This window comes from Leptopilina heterotoma, unplaced genomic scaffold (assembly GCF_015476425.1).
Source record: "Leptopilina heterotoma isolate Lh14 unplaced genomic scaffold, ASM1547642v1 Lhet_26, whole genome shotgun sequence".
Classification (NCBI taxonomy): domain Eukaryota; kingdom Metazoa; phylum Arthropoda; class Insecta; order Hymenoptera; family Figitidae; genus Leptopilina; species Leptopilina heterotoma.
Window position 1 is genome coordinate 200,575 of NW_025110969.1, and position 19,730 is coordinate 220,304.

The 19,730-nt window shown below is 20.2% G+C and overlaps 1 protein-coding gene across 3 annotated transcripts in view; it reads right to left on the reverse strand.

Annotated features, from left to right (window-relative positions):
- Nucleotides 1-19,730, reverse strand: part of LOC122503301 (protein sickie) — a 522,267-nt gene that overhangs the window by 16,591 nt on the left and 485,946 nt on the right. For 2 of the 3 annotated variants that reach the window (XM_043613784.1, XM_043613786.1), the window contains 3 exons: nt 13,746-13,829; nt 4,970-5,250; nt 247-610 (listed from right to left, as the gene is read on the reverse strand). In XM_043613784.1, coding sequence (XP_043469719.1) covers nt 247-610; nt 4,970-5,250; nt 13,746-13,829 — 729 coding nt within the window. The remainder of the gene's footprint in view (nt 1-246; nt 611-4,969; nt 5,251-13,745; nt 13,830-19,730) is intronic. The other variant, XM_043613785.1, reaches the window with a different exon arrangement.

A 19,730-nucleotide genomic window follows, 5' to 3' on the forward strand; every position in this document is an offset into this window, starting at 1 on the left:
AGAAGGGAATTTACAAAAAGGAAAATAATCCTAATTGTTTTTAGCAAAAAAAAAAAATCATTGCGACTAGATGAGTCGAGAAGCAGATGTTCGGTGTGGATTTTTAGTTAATTGATAGCTTTTTTTTTGCGAAACGAGATTTATAAACAGATGGCAAATAGGAGGCGCGTGAATCATCGAAAGGATGATCCCTTGCGCTTGAATTGACACAAAAAGAAAGTTGGGAGAATTTTTTGATGAACGTACCCTCATTTTAATGACTGTGTCCTTGAGGGATTCCAGTTGATGAGCGGATGAAAGGGCCTCGAGTCTGATGTCTGTTAGGACCATGTCTTTCTCTCGCAATTGTTTCTTCAACTCGTCGACATCCTCGTCGTCCTCGTCCTCCTGCTTATAGAGAGCGGAACTGCTCTTGCTTCCAGGTATCGCATTGTTACTTTCGGGCGATTTTTGACCGTTGCTTTTTGGTGTTTGATTTTGATCCTGACCCACCCTCTCGTGTTTGGCGGCAATTGGTAGTCGTGGACTGTTTGGTACACTCAAATCTCCGACGCCTTCCTTGCAATCCTCGGCGTCCGATATGGAGCCTTGTCGGTGTTTACGAGTTCTACTGAAGAAAAATATGGAGAAAATTAAAAGATAATTTAAAAAAGTACATTCAGGTGATGTAGGAAAATAATTATGATAAGTATCTTTCAGGTGTACACTTGAAAAATTTTTGGGAGACTGTAGACTTTAGGCAGGACGAGCAGCGGGTTCGCTGCTCGCCCGGACTAAAGTCTGCAGTCACACAAAAATTTTCCAAGACGACAACGACGGAAATTGCTGGGACTAATATTTATTGGTATCAAAAATCGAAACTCTAGTGCCTTAAAAATTAAATTTTTGATAGCAGTAAATATTGGTACCAATTTCTTTTGATACCAATAAATATTGGTACCAATTTCTTTTGATACCAATAAATATTGGTACCAATATTTCTGATACCAAAAAATATCGGTACCAATATTTTTTATACCAGTAAATATCGGTACTAATATTTTTTATACCAATAATTATTGGTACCAATATTTCCGATACCAAAAAATATCGGTACCAATATTTTTGATACCAGTAAATATTGGTCCCAGCAATTTTTTGGTATCAGAAATATTGGTACCAATACTTACTGGTATCAAAAATTTTTTAACTTTAGTGCCCTAAATAAAATACAGGCTTCGCACTCATCTACTAAAATCCACTATTTACTACTTTTTTACGTTATGGTACTATTTCGGTACTTTTTTTAGATTTCATCCTCGAAAAGCTACTATTTCTGTTTTTTTTAGAATTTCCACTACTTTAAATTTGCTAATACTTCAAATAAAAATTTATTTTCAAAACTTTTGATAAAATTGTTAGAAAAAATAAAAAAAAAATTGTTAGAAATAATTAAACAACTGTTAATAAAATTCTTTCAAATGATTCAATTCTTCCAAAAAAAATTTTCGAAAATCAATTATTTTTCATATCTATTTACTATTTCAAAATAAAAAATTTTCGTAAAGATTTCAATAATTTAAAAAAAAAAATTTTTTATATTCTTTGCAAACATTCAATTATTTTCATGAATAATAAAATTTACACAGGAATTAATTATTTAAAACACAATTTTCAAAAAAATTTTCGAAAGAAATTAATTTTTTAAAAAGATTTCTATAAAATTCTTCGCAAAAATTCAATTATTTAAAAAAAAATTTTATGAAGTTCTTGTCAAGAATTCAATTATTGCTATAGTAATAAAATTCTGCGAAGAAATTCGAATTATTTTTAAAAAGTTTAATAAACGTCGTTGCAAGAATTCAATTATTTTCAATACAATTTTAATAGAATTTCTGTAAAGAATTCAATTATTTAAAAATTTTTTTAAAATTCGTTGCAAGAATTCAATTGTTTAAAAAGAATTGATAATAAAGTCATTCAAAAATTCAATTATTTTCATAAATAATAAAATTTACATAAGAATTCAATTAATTTAAAATAGCATTTTCAAGAAAATTTCGAAAAAATCAATTATTTAACAAAATTTTTATACAATTTTTCACAAAAATTCAATTACTTTCACTAATAAGAACATTTTTCATGGAAATTCAATTTTTTTGCAAATTTTTTATAAAATTCTCAACAAGAATTAAATTATTTTCATAAATAATAAAACTCATCGAAGAATTTCAATTATTTTTAATACTATTTTAAATTAATTAATCGAAAAATTCAATTATTTTCAATAAATAAAGTTTCCCAGAAGAATTCAATTATTTAAAATAAAATTTTCGTACTATTTATTGTATTTCGAAAAAATTAATTATTTAAAACAATTTTTTTAAAATTTTTATGAAGAATTCAATTATTTTCAAAAATAACAAAGTTTTTACAGAAATTCAATTCCTTTTAAACATTTTTACAAAAATTTTTGCAATAATTCAATTATTTTCATAAATAATAAAATTCTTCTCAGAAATTCAATTATTTAAAAAAAATTTCACAAAAATTAAATTCTTTTTAAACATTTTAATAAATATTTTTGCAATAATTCAATTATTTTCATAAATAAAAAATTCTTCTCAGAAATTCAATTATTTAAAAAAAAAATTGTTCACAAAAATTAAATTCTTTTTAAACATTTTAATAAAAATTTTTGGAATTATTCCATTATTTTCTTAAATAATAAAATTCTTCTCAGGAATTCAATTATTTTTAAAAATAACAAAATTTTTCACAAAAATTCAATTCTTTTTAAACATTTTAATAAAATTTTTCGCAATAATTCAATTATTTTGATAAATAATAAAATTCTTCTCAGAAATTCAATTGTTTTAGAAGATTTTCATAAAATTCTTTATTGCAAGTGTTTAATTATTTTTATGAATAATAAAATTCATATCAGGATTTCAATTATTTTTAATACAATTTTAGAGGAATTACTCAAAAAATGTAATTATTCTTAAAAATTTAATTTTAATTCTTCGAAAAAATCAATTTATTTAAAAAAAAAGTTTTTTTTTTATTCTTCGGAAGAATTCAATTATTTGCAAAAATATTAGAATTTTGCACAAGAATTCAATTATTTTCAAATATTTTAGAAAAATTGTTCGAATCAAATCAATTATTAAAATACAAATGTAATACATTTTTTTTTTTTTGAAAATTATTAAATTATTGTTTTAGATTTTAATAAAATTCTTCCCAAGAATGCAATTGTTTACATAAATAATTCTTCAAAAAAATTCAATTATTAAAGATAAATTAAAAAAATTATTCCCGAAAATTCAATTATTTTGAGGCATTTTAATTAAATTCAATGCAAAATTCAATTATTTTCATAAATAACAATATTCATCTTAAGATTTCAATTATTTTTCAAAGTTATTAATTTTTTCTTGAAAATTCGGTTCTTTTAAAACATTTTAATAAAATTTTTCTCAGTAATTCAATTATTTCCACAAATTATAAAATTCTTCTGAAAAATTCAATTATTTAAAAAATTCTAATGAAATTCTTTGCAACTGTTCAATTATTTTCATAAATAAGAAAATTCAGCGCAAGATTTCAATTATTTTTAATACAGTTTTACAGGAGCTGCTCAAAAAATGTAATTATTCATAAAAATTAAATTTCAATTCCTCGAAAAAATTAATTATTTTAAAAAATGTTTTTTAAAATTTTTTGGAAGAATTCAATAATTTATTATTTATGAAAATAATTGAATAGTTGCTAAGAATTTTATTAAAATTTTCAAAAATAATTGAATTCTTGAAAAGAATTTTGTTATTTATGAAAGTTATTGAATTATCGCGTAAAATTTTATTAAAATGTTTAAAAATAATTGAATTCTGTGAAAAAATTTGTTATTTTTGAAAATAATTGAATTCTTCATAAGAATTTTATAATCATTGTTTTAAATATCTAATTAATTTCTTTTAAATATAATAAATATTATGAAAAATTATGAAATATTTTAATAAAATTCTTTGCAAAATTCAATTATTTTCATAAATAACAATATTCATCAGAAGAATTCAATTATTTTCATAAATGACAATATTCATCAGAAGAATTCAATTATTTTTTAATATAATTAAGTTTTCTTGGAAATTCAATTATTTAAAAAATTCTAATGAAATCGTTCACAAGAATTGAATTATTTTCTCTAAATAATAAAATGCTTTTTAGGAATTCAATTATTTTCAAAGAAATTTAATAAAATGCCACATTGACATTCAATTATTTTCAAAAATTTTAATAGAATTCTTTGTAAAATTTAATTATTTTTAAAAATTATTCGCAATTCAATGATTTTCAATATCTGCTATTTTCAATAAAATTTCCAAACATAATTCAATTATTTAAAAAATTTTTTGTAAAAATCTTCGAAGAAATTCAATTCTTTTCATGAATGATAAAAATTTGTCAGGAATTAAATTGTTTAAATTAGAATTTGCATAAAATTAGTCGAATGAAGTAAATTATTTAAAAATTTCTATAAAATTCTTCGCAAGAATTAAATTATTTTTATAAATATTTTAATTCTTTGATGAATAATAAAATTCGTTGCAGAAATTCAATTAATTATTTATCAGGATAAGAGAGAAATAAATATTTTTTATGAAAATTAGGAAAAAGTCAGGAAAATAAAAATTTTGAATGGAATTTTAGTCAGTTTTGAAAAGTGTCTAAAACTAGTTTTTTTGGTCGTCAAGTTTAATTTTTCGATAACTACTTTTTCACTAATTTTTTTTTTTAGTTTTAAAATTAATTATCGAGTGCGAAGTCTGAAAATAGGATTCCGTACGGTGCACTTCGTGTACGGAACCCGAAAAACTAAATTAGAAAAATCTGAAAGAAATAAATTTGGAAAAAATTGAAAGAGAATTTGTCGAGTGGAAATAAAAAGAAGATTTCGATGGCAATTTGTGTTGAACTGGTTTACCTAGAGAAAGCTTTCGAGAAGGAACTTCGAAGCCAGCCTTTCTTCTTGTGATGACTGCTGATGGAACAAGCGCTACTCAAAGAGTTTAGTGATGTTACGCTGTCTGCTGACAATTGTCTCGCGATTGACGATCCTTGATGATTACTGTTTCCGGTGCATCCGGTTGTTCCAGAATCTGAATCGCCCAGAGTGTGTCTTCGAATATTGTTATTCAAAGTGGCCTCCGCACTCTGCTTTCTAAGCCTCTCGATTGTATCCCTCAATTCCTGCAATTCTGTGTCCTGAAAGCATAATTATAATTTACAATTATTATTATTATTGGTATTTATAAAATTATTAGGATTATTATTATTATTAAAATTGTTAGAATTATTATTATTATTATTATTATTATTATTATTATTATTATTATTATTATTATTATTATTATTATTATTATTATTATTATTATTATTATTATTATTATTATAATTATTAAAATTATTAGAATTATTATTATTATTAAAATTATTAGAATTATTATTATTATTAAAATTATTAGAATTATTATTATTATTATTAATATTACTATTATAATTATTAAATCATTATTATTATTACTATTATTAATATGATATACAATTTTAAAGAAATGTTTAAATCAAATTTATAAAAAATAAATATTCTTTGTAATGACAGTTACTTATTTTTATTATTTATAAATTATAAAAAATAAAATTTGTATAAATATCAAATTTTTTAGGTTATGCTTGTAATTGTTTTAAGTGAAAATACATAAAGTGGGTTAACTCTTAATTCAAACTAATTGCGTTTAATTCTTAACTACAATTAAAATCTTCAATAACAATTATTTTTCATTTTAGAAAATTAAAAAAGAATCATTTATTCGAGATTAAAAGATAACAAACATAACCTATAATTTTTTGCTTCTTGGGTCCCTTCAGGTCCCTGTTTTCGCGAGGCTTCACAATTTTTTATTGCTTACAATTTATAAACTAATTATAATAAAATTAATTATAAATTAATTATAAATAAATTTTTGAAATTTAAAAAATAATAATAATAATAATAATAATAATAATAATAATAATAATAATAATAATAATAATAGTAATAATAATATTTTAATAGGATTAAATTTTTTTTTAATTTATGAAGAATATTTTTATTGAAATTAATTCTTGATTTAATTTGAATATTTCTCGGTTTTTTACCTAATTACTGAGTATATAATTAAAAATTCTTTTAAAAATTACCAAAACAATTAAAATTGCTGCATTATTATTATAGCTGAATAGTTGCATAGTTTTCGTTTTTTTTTTAATAGATAATTTCTAAATGAAACTTCTGTGTTTGTTTTCCATAAATCTATTTCAGGAAAACGATTTTTATCTCTGGAACCTTGAAAATTATTTATTTCAGAGGAGAAAATTTGACAGATTAATATATTAAATGTACTCATTTGTTTTCTAATTGTGAAAAGTAAATTGCGGAAATGTAACAATATTGAATTGGATTTTTTATAAGGCTTATGAAAATTAATGTGGTAATTATAACTTTCTATTTAATTAGCAGAGGGCAAATTGACTGATAGTTTCATAAAGTGATTTAGAAAGATATTATAACTATTTCACGCCACATTGCTTTTATAATTATTTAATTTAAATTTAGTTAATTAGAATTTTGCTCTTTTTATTTTTCTTGAGAATTTCATATTTGACTTCGCCTCTAATAATTATTATCAGATGCTTTTTTGCATAATTTCTTTAAGCAAAAATTATCCTGCTATTAATACAATTTTCATAAATAAAAATCTTCCTAATTATTTTCTTTTCTTGAAACGTTGTTTTCTTTTTGGAAAAACAAATTATGCGAAACTGAGTATATTATTGAATTTAAAAATTTGATTTGAATTTTCTTAAAATTAAATTTTTTTTGACATTCTGATTGTATAAAATGTTAAAATTTTTAAACCATTATTGAAATGGTTAAAATTTTAAAATTAAAAATTAAAAGTCAGTTTCGATATTTTTATTTATTGTAAATCAAAATATTGATATTAAAAAACTTTTGGATTAAAATTAAAAAGTAATTTGCACTTTTAAAATTTTTCAATTATTGTAAACTTACAAATTAAATTAAATTTAAACATTTTTTTGTGAAATAGTATTAAAAATAATTAAATGTGTTAAAGTATTTAATTAGAGTTTCTATAAAAATTAAACTTTTAAAGAATTCTTATTTAATATTTAGTAAATAATTGGATTTTTACAAAATTAATTTAAATTTCTTTAAATCAAATTGAAATAATTAATTTTGTTAAAGAATTTCATTAGAGTGTCTACAAAAATTGAATTTTCAAAGAATTTTTACTTAATAATTAGTAAATAATTGAATTTTACAAAATGAATTAAAATTATTTGAAATCGAATTGAAATAATTAATTTTGTTAAAAAAAAAGTTAGAGATTTATAAAAAATTAAATTATTAAAGGATTTTAATTTAATCGATAAATAATTAAACTTTACAAATTAATAAACATTTTGTGAAATCGAATTAAAAATAATTAAAATGTTGAACGATGTTATTACATATTTTTTAACAAAATTTAATTCTCAAAGAATTTTAGTTTTACAATTGGTAGATAATTGATTTTTACAAATTAATTGAAATCTTATAAAATCGAATTGAATATAATTATAATTGTTAATTATTTTCATTACATATTTTTAGGAAATTATATTTTCAAAGATTTTTAATATAATAATTGATCAATTTAATTGAATTTTATAAATGAATTGGATTTTTGTGAAATCGAATTTAAAATAATTTTCGGTTGCAGAATTTTATTAGAAATTATAAAAAATTGAATTTTCATGAATTTTTTTTTAATAAATGATAAATAATTATTGAATTTTACAAAATTAATTAAAATTTTTTAAAATTTAATTGAAAATAATTAATTTTGTTAAAGAATTTCATTAGAGGTTCTAAAAAAATTGAATTTTCAAAAAATTTTTAATTAATAGATGATAAATAATTGAATTTTACGAAAAATCAGAATCGAATGATTTTTTATAATTATTTGTTATTATCAATTTTTATTAGCTAGTGATTTTGAAAATATTTATAATTTTTTATTATTTTTTTTGAATTGTAAATATTTTAAAATAGTTAATTTAAAAAATTTTTGGATTAAAATTAAAAAACCATTTGTATTTTTGAAAATTTTATTATTTTAAATTTAAAAATTTTTAATTATTGTAAATTTAAAAATACCTATTAAATTAAAAAAATTTTGTATTAAAATTAAAAAAACATTTTCAGTTTTGAAATTTTTATTATATTTTCAATTTTTAAAAATTTTTATTTATTGTAAATTTAAAAATAATTGAATTTAAAAAAATTAAAATTAAAATAAACAAACAATTTATAGGTACTTTTTGAAATTTTAAATTATTCCAATTTTAAATTCAAAATTTGGAAAATGATCTAAAATTTAATTTTACTAAATTTTCGAAGGTTTAAATGCTGGGAATTTTTTTGTTTCAATGTTTCCAAAAATTACTATACTAAATTGAAAGATAATCTAATTTCAATATTATTTACTTATTTAAGAATTAACTCTTGAAAAAATTATTTTAAATAACTATTTTTTTTTATAAACAAAATATTTTTTAGTAAAATATATAATAGTGAGAAAAAAAATTTTCGTTCATTTGAATATTAAAAATTCTAAGGGCATTAATTTTAATTTAAGTTTGGAATTCTTGGAAAAGTTTAAAAAATAAAAAAATAAAACTATAAAATTGGAAAATTATAAATTACAATTTATAAAGTAAACAAAAAAATATAATCGTAAATTTATATAATAAATAATATTATATAATTATACAATCTGAAGATAAAATAAATATTTTTCGAAATAAGATACTAATTTAATATAATTAATAATGAGAATATTTTGTTTTCAGTATTATGAATTTTATTATTCCTTTGACAATATTAAGGGGAAAAAAAGTTCCAGTAAAAAAAAAAAGAAAAAATTTCCAGTAGTTAGAAAAATTTTTCTATTTTATAGTTTTCCATGCACGGGACAAGGATTAGAAGCGTGACAACAGGTGCAATTGTCAGATTCACTAGCCACAGAATCACTACTCCAGGAATCGGAGATACTATAAAGTTGCCTCATCGAATCAGAATTTGGCTCCCTTGAATGTCTATCCGAAGTATCGGGTTCATTAAAATTTCCCTGCTTCGCTTGTTTCATTCTTCCAACGCCCACAATATTTCTGACAATTGCATTGGTGAAATTTTTATTCGGCGCCAAATGAATGCTGCGTGTATTTCTGCTCGACAAATTTTTCAAACTCCTCCTTCCAGTGTCCTCAAGACTTCTGGGATTTTTCACAATTGTCTTCTGTATCTTTTTCGTGGAATCCTTAGAATTCCTCGAGTCTTTATAATTCTCTAACTCTTTCAAATAGTTCTTACCAATTAAGGTCTTGGGGTCTTCTTTTGAACAACTACCACCAACACCACTACTGTTGCTGCTGCAACAACTGCCACCACTACCACCACTTTTAGAAGTATTATTACTTTTTGAGGACAACTTTTTTTTCAACGATGAACTTGCTTCGGGAATTTTAAGGCCAAGGGCTTTTGCATCTTTCGGCGGAATTGGAATGAGAACAGGAAATTTGGAATTTACCGAAATATTTTCTATGCCTGGTAGGAAATTATTTAGAGATGATTTTACATCGCTTGGACGGGGTAATTTTCGACTTTTCGATTTTGTTGGATGTTTTTTATTGTCCATTTTGGTTTTTAGTGTGTCATCTAAAAAAAAAATTATATAAAACACTTCTACAGTATTTTAAATAAAAAAAAAATAGAATTAAAAAAGAAAAAAATTTAAAGAAGAAAAAAAGGAAAGAATTTAAAAAAGAAAAAAAAGGAAAGAATTTAAAAAAGAAAAAAAAGAATTAAAAGAATATAAATTTTACAATAAATATTATTAATTTCTGGTGTTAAAAAATTTGCAATAAAATAGAAGTGGAACATTTTAATACGTACTGGATTTTAATACACACTTTCATCATCTGGATTTCGGATTCCGTTCTATGCATTTTTAAATTATTTCGAAAGTCATCATTCTTATTTCTAAGAATTGGATATTTTTATGTTTTCCATTTTTAGGTTTATTTATTTATTTATTTTTTTTTTGAGCGAAGAATTTTGATTAGGAATGAAATTTTGACATTTTGCGAAAATAAATAAGAATACTTTCTTAGGTTCTATTTCAAAAATGTGACAAAACTCTTTTGTTTTCCTGCCTTATTTCAGGTGATATTTTCTAATATGTATTTTTACACAAAACTCTAATTTACGTATTTAAATTTAAAATTCATGACTTGAAGAAAACTTTTGTAAATCTACAAAAATTATTGAATTTTATTATTTTTAACAAAAAATTTGGAATTATCCTCGAATTTTTTCTGAGATTTAACACTTTTCATAATCAAAATTATTTTTTAAAAAAGAACCTTAATTTTTCCCTTTTTCTGTAAATAATTTGAATTTTTTAAATAATTAAATTCCAGAATAACATTCTTGAAGTTATTCTGTTATAAATTATATTTAACTTAATAATTGATAAATAATTAAATTTTACAAATTAATAGACATTTTGTGAAATCGAATTGAAAATAATTAAATTTGTTGAAAAATTATTATTTGACGTTATTATTTTATTAAAAAAATTTTTTTTTAATGAATTTTAATTCAAGAATTGTTAAATAATAAATTGATTTTTACAAAATAATTGAAAATTTATAATTGAATAATTGAATTTTACAAACGAATTGAATTTTTCTGATGTCGAATTAAAAATAATTTTTCTTGAAGAATTTTATTCAAAAATTTAAAAAATTGAATTTTCAAAGAATTTTAAATTAATAATTGATAAATTATTGAATTTTACTAATTAATTGAAATTTTGTGATGTCGAGTTGAAAATAATAAAATTTGTTAAAGAATTGCTTTAGAAATTTATTTTGAAAAAAATAAAATTTGTTAAAGACTTTCTTCAGAGATTTTTAAAACAATTAAATTTTCGAATAATTTTAATTTCATAATTGGAAAGTAATTGAATTTTAGAATTTAATAGATATTTCGTGAAATCAAATTGAAAATAATTAAATTTGATAAAAAATTTTATTCCAGAAAAAAAATCCGTTAAAAATTGAATTTTTAATGAATTTTAATTTAAGAATTGTTAAATAATTGATTTTTACAAAATAATTAGAATTTTATAATTGAATAATTGAATTTTACAAACGAATCGAATTTTTATGAAATAGAATTTAATCATTTTTCTTGAAAAATTTAAAAAATTGAATTTTTAAAGAATTTTAAATTAATAATTGGTAAATAATTGAATTTGACTATTTAATTAAAAGTTTGTAATGTCGAATTGAAAAAAATAAAAATTTTTAAAAATTTTCTTCAGAGAGTTTTAGGAAAATTAAATTTCCAAAGAATTTAAAATTAAAAATTGGTAAATAATTGAATTTTACAAATTAATAGACATTTTGTGCAATAAAATTGAAAATAATTCAATTCGTTGACGAATTTTCTTACAAATTTAAAGAAAATTGAATTTTTAAAGAATTTTATATTAAGAAGTATTGTTAAATAATTGATTTTGACAACATAATTGTAATTTTATAATTGAATGATTGTATAATTGAATTTTACCAATTATTTGAAATTTTATGACGACGAATAAAAAAAAAATTTTGTTAAACTATTTCTTCAGAGTTTTCTAAATAAATTAAGATTTCGAAGAATTTTAAATTAAAAATTGGTGAATAATTGAATTTTACAAATTAATTGAAATTTTATCGAATCGAATTGAAAATAATTAAACTTTTTGGCGAATTTTTTTACAAATTTAAAGAAAATTGAATTTTTAAAGAATTTTATATTAAGAAGTATTGTTAAATAATTGATTTTGACAACATAATTCAAATTTTATAATTGAATAATTGAATTTTACTAATTATTTAAAATTTTATGATGTCGAATTTAAAATAATAAAATTTTTTAAAGAATTTCTTCAGAGATTTTTAAATAAATTATGATTTCAAAGAATTTTAAATTAAAAATTGGTAAATAATTGAATTTTACAAATTAAGTGAAATTTTGCCGAATCAAATTGAAAATAATTTAATTGATTAAAGAATTCTTGGACAATTTTAATTTATTAATTGGTAAATAATAGAATTTTACAAATTAATAGACATTTTGTGAAATTGAATTGAAAATAATTAAATTTGTTGAAGAATTTTATTACAGGTTTTCAAAAAAATAAATTTTTAAAGAATTTTAATTTAATAATTAGTAAATAATTTATATTTATAAATTAATTGAAATTTTATAAAATCGAATTGAAAATTATAAAATTTGTTAGAGAATTTTTTTAGAGACTATTTTAAAAGAATTTAATTTTTCAATGAATTTTAATCTACTAATTGGTAAATAATTGACTATTGCAAATTAATTGAAATTTTGAGATTTATTTTAATTTATTAATTGTTAATAATAATTTTAATTTATTTATTAAAGACTTTCTTTGGAGATATTCTACAAAAATTGAATTTTCAAAGAATTTTAATTTGATAAGTAAAAACGTATGAATTTATATGATTATTTATTATTTACAATATTCGTATAAATTATTTTGAAAATATTGAAATTAAAAATTTTCTTTAAAAATGAAAGTAAAAAATTCGGAAAAATTTGATTTTTAATAGATTTTAATTCTATTTTTTTTAAAGATAACATTTGAACATGTAATTGACTTTTTGAATTAATTGAAGTTTCCTAACATTTTATTAAAAAGAATCGATTTTTCAAAGACTTTTTAAAATTTTTAAGAATTCAAAATTCTATTGTTTAGAAATATCCAGTGTAATACAATTTTTCTGTGCAGTTAATATTTTTAGTTTAAATTATTAATTTTTTATTTTGAAAATTCGAAAATATTAATTTACAAATTTATTATTTAATTATACTGGAAACAAATTGTAACTAAAAAATACTTTACTGTGAAAAAATACTTAATAAAAAAATAAATTAGCATTAAAAAATACTCATTACAGGATTAAAAAAAACTAGTAAAAAAAATTTTAATAATTTATTTTAAAGACTGTAAAATTGCAATAACTTCGTATTTTCGATGTAAACTTTATGGGATTTTAAAATTAAATAGACGTAATAACCATAAAAAAAATACTGGCATCATTAGAGAGGCCAATTTCACAGGAATTTCAAAAGTTTCCTATTGGGTCTACTTAAAGTGTAATAAATGATATAGAAATATAATCTTCTTATGCAAAAAAAAGAGCAAATGCACAAGATTTTACGTCTCTAAAATTCTAAAACTTTTTTTATATCCCAAGTTTTATAAATTAAACTTGTAATAATAAAATCTGTTATACCCGACAATTTTCGACGGTTACCAAAACTACTTTCTCTGTGAGAAAGGAAATAAAGGAAAATTAATTTTTACCATACAGAAAACAAACGCAATTTTTGAAAAATTAAAAACAGGTTAAAATCAACTTATATGGATATCGAAACATTTCATTTTGACAATGAAACAGAAGCATTAAATTTTCGTACATAAAATTTTAAACAATATTGTGAAAATAATAATTTACACTATAATGATAGAATTACGAGATGGTTATTAATAATAATAATGACTTACTTTTTTCTCAGCTGTGGCCGTGAGCTGTTGCAGCCTTTGAGTCATGTTGGACAAAGATTGTTCAAAAGCTGATACGACATGAGCCTGAAACAAAAAAATAAATATTTTGTTATTATAAAAAAAATAATTTTCCTTTTAGAAAATTTATTATAAATTTAAATTTATAGTTTATAGTTTTATTCTTTATTGTTTTTTTTTTTTTTATTCTTTATTGCTTTTTTTTGTTATTCTTCATTACTATTTTGTGATTTTTGTCTTTCATTACTATTATTATTAAGTATTATTATTATTTTCTATTAGAAATTTCTTCGCATTATATTGAATATAAAAGCCATTCTCGATAAATAAATTTAAATCGAAAATCGATTTGAATTAAAATTCTTATCGGCGAACTGAGAATTCTTATCTGAAAGCTTTATTTGCCGAGAAGATGATTCTGACAATGATGTACAACCGTTCCTATCTAAAGCTCCAACTCCCTTATTTTTTTTAAATGATATAACCGGGACAATATATTTTCTCAAACGACCATCATTTACTGCTATGCCTAAATGATAATGTTTTGTATAAATAGATAAAAATAGAAAATCACTAGACCTTGTTTCTTCAATGACACACGTGACCCACTAAAAACTATATAGGATTCTTAAAATATGTATTATGTCTATAATAACTCAAATTTAAGTGCGGAAGAAATATTGTTTCATAATGTATTTGTTGATAAAATAAAATTTCTAAAATGGTAATCAAAAAAATTCAGATTTATTTCAAATAAGTATGTTCTTTTTTATAGTAAAAAAAAATAGTTTTTTAGTAGGTATTTAAGTGTTTTTCTTGAGATTTTTCACATTAAACTGAATGTCAACCGCAGTCAGCCGAATTCGGTAGACATTCGGTTTACCTGATTCGGCTGTAATGGGAACAATTCTAACAGTGAAAAGTAAAAAGTAATAATAAAAAAAAATAATAGTAAAAGTTCGATATTTTTAATCCAAATGTATAGTCATGACACAAACTGTATAGTAAAACCAAAAAAGTTTCTATAGTTATAGTATTTCTATAGTAAAATCCATAGTACAAATTTAGCAAAACCTAGCAAAAGTTAGCAAAAGTTTTATAATAATGATAAAAGTTACATACTTTATATATTTATTCCACATGTAGAATTATAGTACAAATTATAGTCAAAAGTTTCTAGATTTTTACTATCCAGAAACTTTTGACTATAGCAAAAAATTGATGAGCTTTTTTTATAGTTATAGGAAAAAGATATTATAAAGGTTTTATAGTAATAGTAAAAGAAAAATATTTTAAATTCTTTACAAATGTAGAAATATAGTAAAAATTATGCAGTAAAAATTTTTATAGTAAAAGCAAAAACTAAATATTTCAAATTTTATTCCAAAAGTAGAAATATAGTAAAAATTTTATATAGTAAATTCCATTCTATATTCTATTTTTCTGACTTTTTCCTAATTTTCATCGAAAATATTTACTTCCTTCTTATCCTAATGCTATAATAAATTGAATTCTTGCAACGAATTTTTTTATTCATAAAAGAATTTAAATATTTATAAAAATAATTTAATTCTTGCGAACAAGTTTCTAAAAATTTTTAAATAATTTATTTCTTTCGACTAATTTTATACAAATTCTAATTTAAATAATTGAATTGCAGAGGAATTTTTATTATTCATAAAAAAATTGAATTCTTAAGAAGATTCATTACAAAAAAATTTTTAAATAATTGAATTCTGTTTGAAAATATTATGAAAATATAAAAATTTTTGACAATAATTGAATGTATGTGTGGTATTTTATTAAATTTTTTTGAAAATAATTGAATTCCAAAAAAAGCATTTTATTATTTATGAAAATAATTGAATTCTTGCAAACGATTGTATTAGAATTTTTTTAAATAATTGAATTTCCAAGAAAAAATTTATTACTTTTAAAAATAATTGAATTCTTAAGATATATATTGTTATTTATGAAAATAATTGAATTTTGCAAAGAATTTTATTAAAATGCCTTAAAATAATTGAATTTTCGGGAATAATTTTGTTATTTATCTTTAATAATTGAATTCATTCGAAGAATTATTTATATGTAAATAATTGAATTCTTGGGAATAATTTTATTAAAATCTAAAAGAATAATTTAATTATTTTTAAAAAATTCAATTAAAATTGTATCGAAAAATAATTAAATTCCTCTTAAAAATTCTAATATTTTTGTAAATTATTGAATTCTTAAAAAGGATTTTAAAAGACATTTTTTCAAATAATTCATTTTTTTTTTGAAGAATTGGAATTAAATTTTTAAGAATAATTAAATTTTTTGAGCAATTCCTGTAAAATTATGTTAAAAATAATTGAATTCCTGAGAAGAATTTTATTATTTAGGAAAATGATTGAATTCTTTCGAAAAATTTTATTAAAATTATGTTTAAAAAGAATTGAATTTCTCTGAAAAATTTTGATATTTTTGAAAATAATTTAATTTTCAAGAAAAAATTAATTACTTTTAAATATAATTGAATTTTTGTAATGAATATTGTCATTTTTGAAAATAATTGAATTTTCGGGAATAATTTTGTTATTTATCGATATAAAAAGAATGTTATTAGAATATTCAAAAATTATTAGATTCCTGAGAAGAATTTTATTATTTATGAAATTTATTGAATTATTGCGAAAAGTTTTATTAAAATGTTTAAAAAGAATTGAATTTCTATGAAAAATTTTGTTATTTTTTTAAAATAATTGAATTTCCATGAAAAAATTAATTACTTTTAAAAATAATCAGATTTTTGTAAAGAATTTTATTCAAATTTAAAAGAATAATTGAATTACTTTAAAAAAAATTCAATTCAAATTGTATTTAAAACTGTTGATTTTTTTCGAACAATTGTTCGAAAAAAAATGTAACGACAATTGTTTATGAAAATAATTGAATTCTTGCTGAGAATTTCATCAGAAATTTTTTTAGAAAATTGAATTTCCATGAAAAATGTTAATATTAAAGTATTTGAAAATACTTGAATTCCTGTGAAATATTCTAATATTTTTGCAAATAATTGAATAGTTGCAAAGAATTTTATTAAAATTTTCTAAAATAATTGAATTCCTGAGAAGAATTTTATTTTTTATAAAAATAATTGAATTTTTGGTGAAAAATTTTATTAAAATGTTTAAAAAGAATTGAATTTCTTTGAAAAATTTTGTTATTTTTGAAAATAATTGAATTCTTTACAAGAATTTTATAAACATTATTTAAAAAAATTGATTTTTTTGGAAATATAATAAATATTAGGAAAATTTTATTTTAAAAAATTGAATTTTTGTGAAAAACTTTATTTGTGAAAATAATTGAATTTTTGATTAATTAATTTAAAATAGTATAAAAAATAATTGAAATTCTTCGATGAGTTTTATTATTTATGAAAATAATTGAATTCTTGCTGAGAATTTCATCAGAAATTTTTTTAGAAAATTGAATTTCCATGAATAATGTTATTATTAGTGAAAATAATTGAATTATTGTGAAGAATTGTCTAAAAATTTTGTTAAATAATTGATTTTTTCGAAATTTGTTTGAAATTGCTATTCTAAATTAATTGAATTCCTGTGGAAATTTTATTATTTATGAAAATAATTGAATTTTGTTGAAATCTTTATTTATGAAAATAATTGAATTTTTCGATTAATTAATTTAAAATAGTATAAAAAATAATTGAAATTCTTCGATGAGTTTTATTATTTATGAAAATAATTGAATTCTTGCTGAGAATTTCATCAGAAATTTTTTTAGAAAATTGAATTTCCATGAATAATGTTATTATTAGTGAAAATAATTGAATTATTGTGAAGAATTGTCTAAAAATTTTGTTAAATAATTGATTTTTTCGAAATTTGTTTGAAATTGCTATTCTAAATTAATTGAATTCCTGTGGAAATTTTATTATTTATGAAAATAATTGAATTCTGTTGAAAACTTTATTTATGAAAATAATTGAATTTTTTCGATTAATTAATGTAAAATAGTATTAAAAATAATTGAAATTCTTCGATAAGTTTTATTCTTTATAAAAATAATTGAATTCTTGCCTAGAATTTTAACAATATTTTTTTAAAATTGAATTTCCATAAATAATGTTATTATTCGTGAAAGTAATTGAATTATTGTGAAGAATGATATACAAATTTTTATTAAATAATTGATCCTATTGAATTTTTTTTTGAAAATGCTATTCTAAATTTGAATTGAATTCCTGTTAAAATTTAATTATTTATGAAAATAAGTGAATTTTTGATGAATTTTGTCAATTTTCTTTTAAATAATTGAATTCTTTTGCGAATTTTTATGAAAATACTAGATATTGAAAATAATTGAATTTCGAATATTTTTTGAAAATAATTGAATCGCTTTTAAATTATAATTTTGGATTATAATTATAATATAAATTAAGATTATAATAATTTTTGAGAATAGTTTTTTGATTTCTGGTTTTAGCGAATTTAATGTAGTGTAAATTCTAAAAAAACAGAAATATCAAATTGAGACAAAAAACGAATCAAAAATGTTGTGAAGCAACAATTTTGATTCGTTTTTTGTCTCAATTTGCTGTCCTTAAAAAAAATAAAAAGTTATAGATAAAAAATATCACCTAAAGTGAAATGGGATTTGAAATATTTTCAAATACAGTGACAATGGATTATTTAAAAGTAATAATCGGCTGGTAATTTGAGAGGTTTATTGCAATCGCATTATCTTGTCAAATAAATAAACGATTTGCATATGAGTGTATTTTATAGGCGACAACCGTTGTTCGAAGATGGAATGAGACGACTTGAACTCATGCAAAACGTAGGCGACATGACCCACAATAGCGATCCACACGTGGGTCGTTACATTTTTTTCTTCTCCGGTAGATGTTACTTGGATATGTGTCCGGTACTATGTACAATCGTGTCCTGGATTATTCAAAGGTAATATATACTCCTCCCGTCTTAAATCTTCTTTGTTTGCAGGGCATTGGGTCGTAAAATTGTTCATTTTGTCTTTTTTTTTGTCTTTTTTTCTTCAAAAGAGACACAGATAGAAAGAGAAAGAGAGAAAGACTATAAAAAAATATTGTTTTTCCATCCACGATAACGGTTTATTTCGATTTGAAATGCATAAAAAAAAATATTTACCGTTTTCATTTTGATTGATTGATTTAAGCGACTTTATAGTGTAACGTTAATTATGATTTACATAACCTCTAATTTTTTTTTTTTGGTCAGCAAAAGCCCACACTGTACCCTCAACCCACAATCCCCTCTAATGATATTTTTGCAACTTTGTTTCTGTATTATGTAATTTGCAAATAAATGTCTCAATATTTCTGTAATTTATAGGAAAAACAATAATGCGAAAAATTATTCTGGTTTAAAAGTGAAGTATTGGAATAACCTGAGTTCGAAAAATTGGAATAGACAAAGGTGGCGGTTCTAGTGGGAAAGTATGGAAACTGATTTCCGGTATGATAAAATCTTTCATAAAATTTTTCGTGCGAATACAATTATTTTTATAAATTAAAAAAATCTTCTCAGAAATTCAACTATTTTGCTAAACAATAAAACTTGTCTTAGAAATTCAATTATTTTGATAAAAAATAAAACTTCTCTTAGAAATTTAACTATTTTGATAAACAATAAAACTTGTCTTAGAAATTCAATTATTTTGATAAATAATAAAACTTCTCTCAGAAATTCAATTATTTTGATAAACAATAAAACTTGTCTTAGAAATTCAATTATTTTGATAAACAATAAAACTCCTCTCAGAAATTCAATTATTTTGATAAAAAATAAAACTTCTCTCAGAAATTCAATTATTTTGATAAACAATAAAAATTCTCTCAGAAATTCAATTATTTTAATAAGCAGAAAAACTTTTCTCGGAAATTCAATTATTTTCAAAATTTTAAATAAAAATTGG